The following is a 2398-nucleotide window of genomic DNA, read 5'->3' as shown; positions in this document are numbered from 1 at the left end:
TGTATGATGATAGACGCTTCTTGGCAATAAGGGTTAAGGCCTGTTTTTCCATGTCTGATTTCTGAACAGATAAACACAATATGGTAAATTACTAACAATTCTTTTACTGTAGCTGGCTTTTTTTTCTTTTTAAGAGAAAAACATTCTGAATAAAACACAATTAGAATTCTTTAAACTGCAATTTTCTTTTAGAGCATGAGAATCAGGACACTGATATTTGCTTCTGGACTAACAATTTACATTACACAATTCCAGGAGATCACAGAAATAACAGGTTTAAAAGAAATACTATCCTTCAAAACCAAACTCAATTTCCAAATCCTAATTCAGGGTTTAAAACATTTCTCAAAAAACATTTCTTCAGAGTTTAGAAACAGAGTTCATATAAACTTACATTTTCTCCCTTCTAATAAAAACTCACTAATATTTCAGCTTTGGAGGAAAAGTGGTACAATGAACATCAGAGAATTTTAAATTCCTAGTTTAAGTGAGTTAACCTATTTTATTATATTGCAGAATACTGTAAATAATATGCTGGTTACGTTGTAAAATCTGACCTATTTTGAACTATACAACAAAATATACATATTCTAATAGAAAATTTGTCAATAACAGGCACTTGACAAACCTTTGGAGTGTCTCTCGCTTTTGCCTTGGGAGATGCTTCCATGCTTGCTTCAAGGGATGTCTTGGAGGATGCTTTCACCATCGCCTCAGGAGACGCCTCCATGCTCTCTTTGGGTGACCCTTTCACACTCTCCTTGGGGGCACCTTCTGCACTCCCCTTGGGAGGTGCTTCCAGGCTCCCCTCTAGGGCTGCTTCCATGCTCACTTCTGACAGTGCTTCCAGACTTGCTTCCGGGAGTGCTTCCAGGCTCGCCTCTGGGAGTGATTCCACACTTGCCTCTGGGGCTGCCTCCACACTCACCTCTGGGAGTGCTTCCAGGCTCACCTCCGGGGATGCTTCTATGCTCACCTTGGGAACTGTTTCCAGGTATATCTTTAGGGGTGTGTCTATGCTCAACTCGGGGGATGCGTCCATGCTCATCTCAGAATCATATGTGCTCACCACAGGCGACACATCCACACTCGCCACAGGGGATGAGTCCGTGCTCACCTCAGGGGCCATGTCCACACTTGCCTTGGGGGATGCTTCCATGCTTGTGTTGCAGAGTATTTCCACATTCACCTGGGGGGATGCATCCACACTTGCCTTGGGAGGTGTCTCTACTTTCTCCAAGGGAGCCTCTTCTACTTTTGTTTGAGGAGGTATTTTCATTGTTGACATGGGAAACATAACAGCCCTCAATTCGTCACTAGTACATTTACGCAAGGGTACAGTGACATATCGCATTACATAATTGGTGACACCTGTAACTGAATGAGGACAGAGAATGAAATTCCCTAAGTTAGAAATCTGACAAGAAAAGGATGCACCATGTACACAGTATAAGAACAGGAACAGAGAAAAGAGATTGTTTATTAGGAAAGCACAGGGATTACACACAACACAGGAGAAGTTTAGTGAAATGGATGACAGACACAGGACAGAACCATCACAAAGTCAGTATTTCAGAAGCAACATTAACAACAGTCGTTGTAAAGGCAATAGTCTATTACAGATGAAAATAAGATGCTTCTCCAAAGTTGATGTTTGCAATAAGCTGTTTCTATTTTAATCATACTATATTTCAGAATAATTTTCACAAAAAAGCACAAGGTCTTCAACCCTTTCTAAAAGTAATCTAAACATCTTCACCAGGGCTAGAGATCTTACCATTATAGGTGATTATGTAAGACACTCCATATTTTAATGTTTTAAAATAGAATGTAAGAAAGAGCATTTTCTCGCCCATACTAAAAACTGTAATAAGACATTAATCAGAGTGGGTTGGATCTCCAAGGTCTCTTCCACGTTTAACAATCTAATTTTATGTTTCCTATCAAACGGATGAAAATGATAATATTTGGTGCCAGGTAAGATGGAAGAAAGTGATTAATACCAATGTTTGGAACCAGGCAACCTCATCACCACTGGTGGGAGTATAGATGTGTATATTTTCCCTGGGAAGCATAAAAAGTACATACTGTTTGTTTGAGCAATTCTACTTCTAGGTTTACCCTTAGGAAAAAAAAATTACATAAATACATAAAAATGCATGTATAAAGTTGCTAATTACTGCACTGTTTATAATATTGAAACAACTGAAAATACCATCCAAATGTTCCAAAGGAAATGTGGGCCATATTAAGGCAGTCACTAAGAGTAATAATATGCAATATTTTGGACATAGAAGATGGAAAACAGGTTATTTCATTTTGTGAAAAGAAAATGCAAAGAAAATATGAAGTTACCAGTGAGCACTGGGATAATGGGGATTAGATTAAAAACTTCTTC

The 2398-nt window shown here is 38.7% G+C and overlaps 1 protein-coding gene across 1 annotated transcript in view; it reads right to left on the bottom strand.

The window, feature by feature from the left end:
* Nucleotides 1–2398, bottom strand: part of LOC108525514 (MAP7 domain-containing protein 3-like) — a gene marked incomplete at its 5' end in the record, with an annotated part of 20560 nt that overhangs the window by 11799 nt on the left and 6363 nt on the right. Inside the window, 2 exon segments of the mRNA XM_017866463.1 lie at nt 8–61; nt 629–1377. Coding sequence (XP_017721952.1) covers nt 8–61; nt 629–1377 — 803 coding nt within the window.

Source organism: Rhinopithecus bieti, unplaced genomic scaffold, assembly GCF_001698545.2.
Source record: "Rhinopithecus bieti isolate Rb0 unplaced genomic scaffold, ASM169854v2 scaffold_63738, whole genome shotgun sequence".
NCBI classification, from domain to species: domain Eukaryota; kingdom Metazoa; phylum Chordata; class Mammalia; order Primates; family Cercopithecidae; genus Rhinopithecus; species Rhinopithecus bieti.
This window is presented reverse-complemented; position numbering and strand designations above follow the sequence as displayed.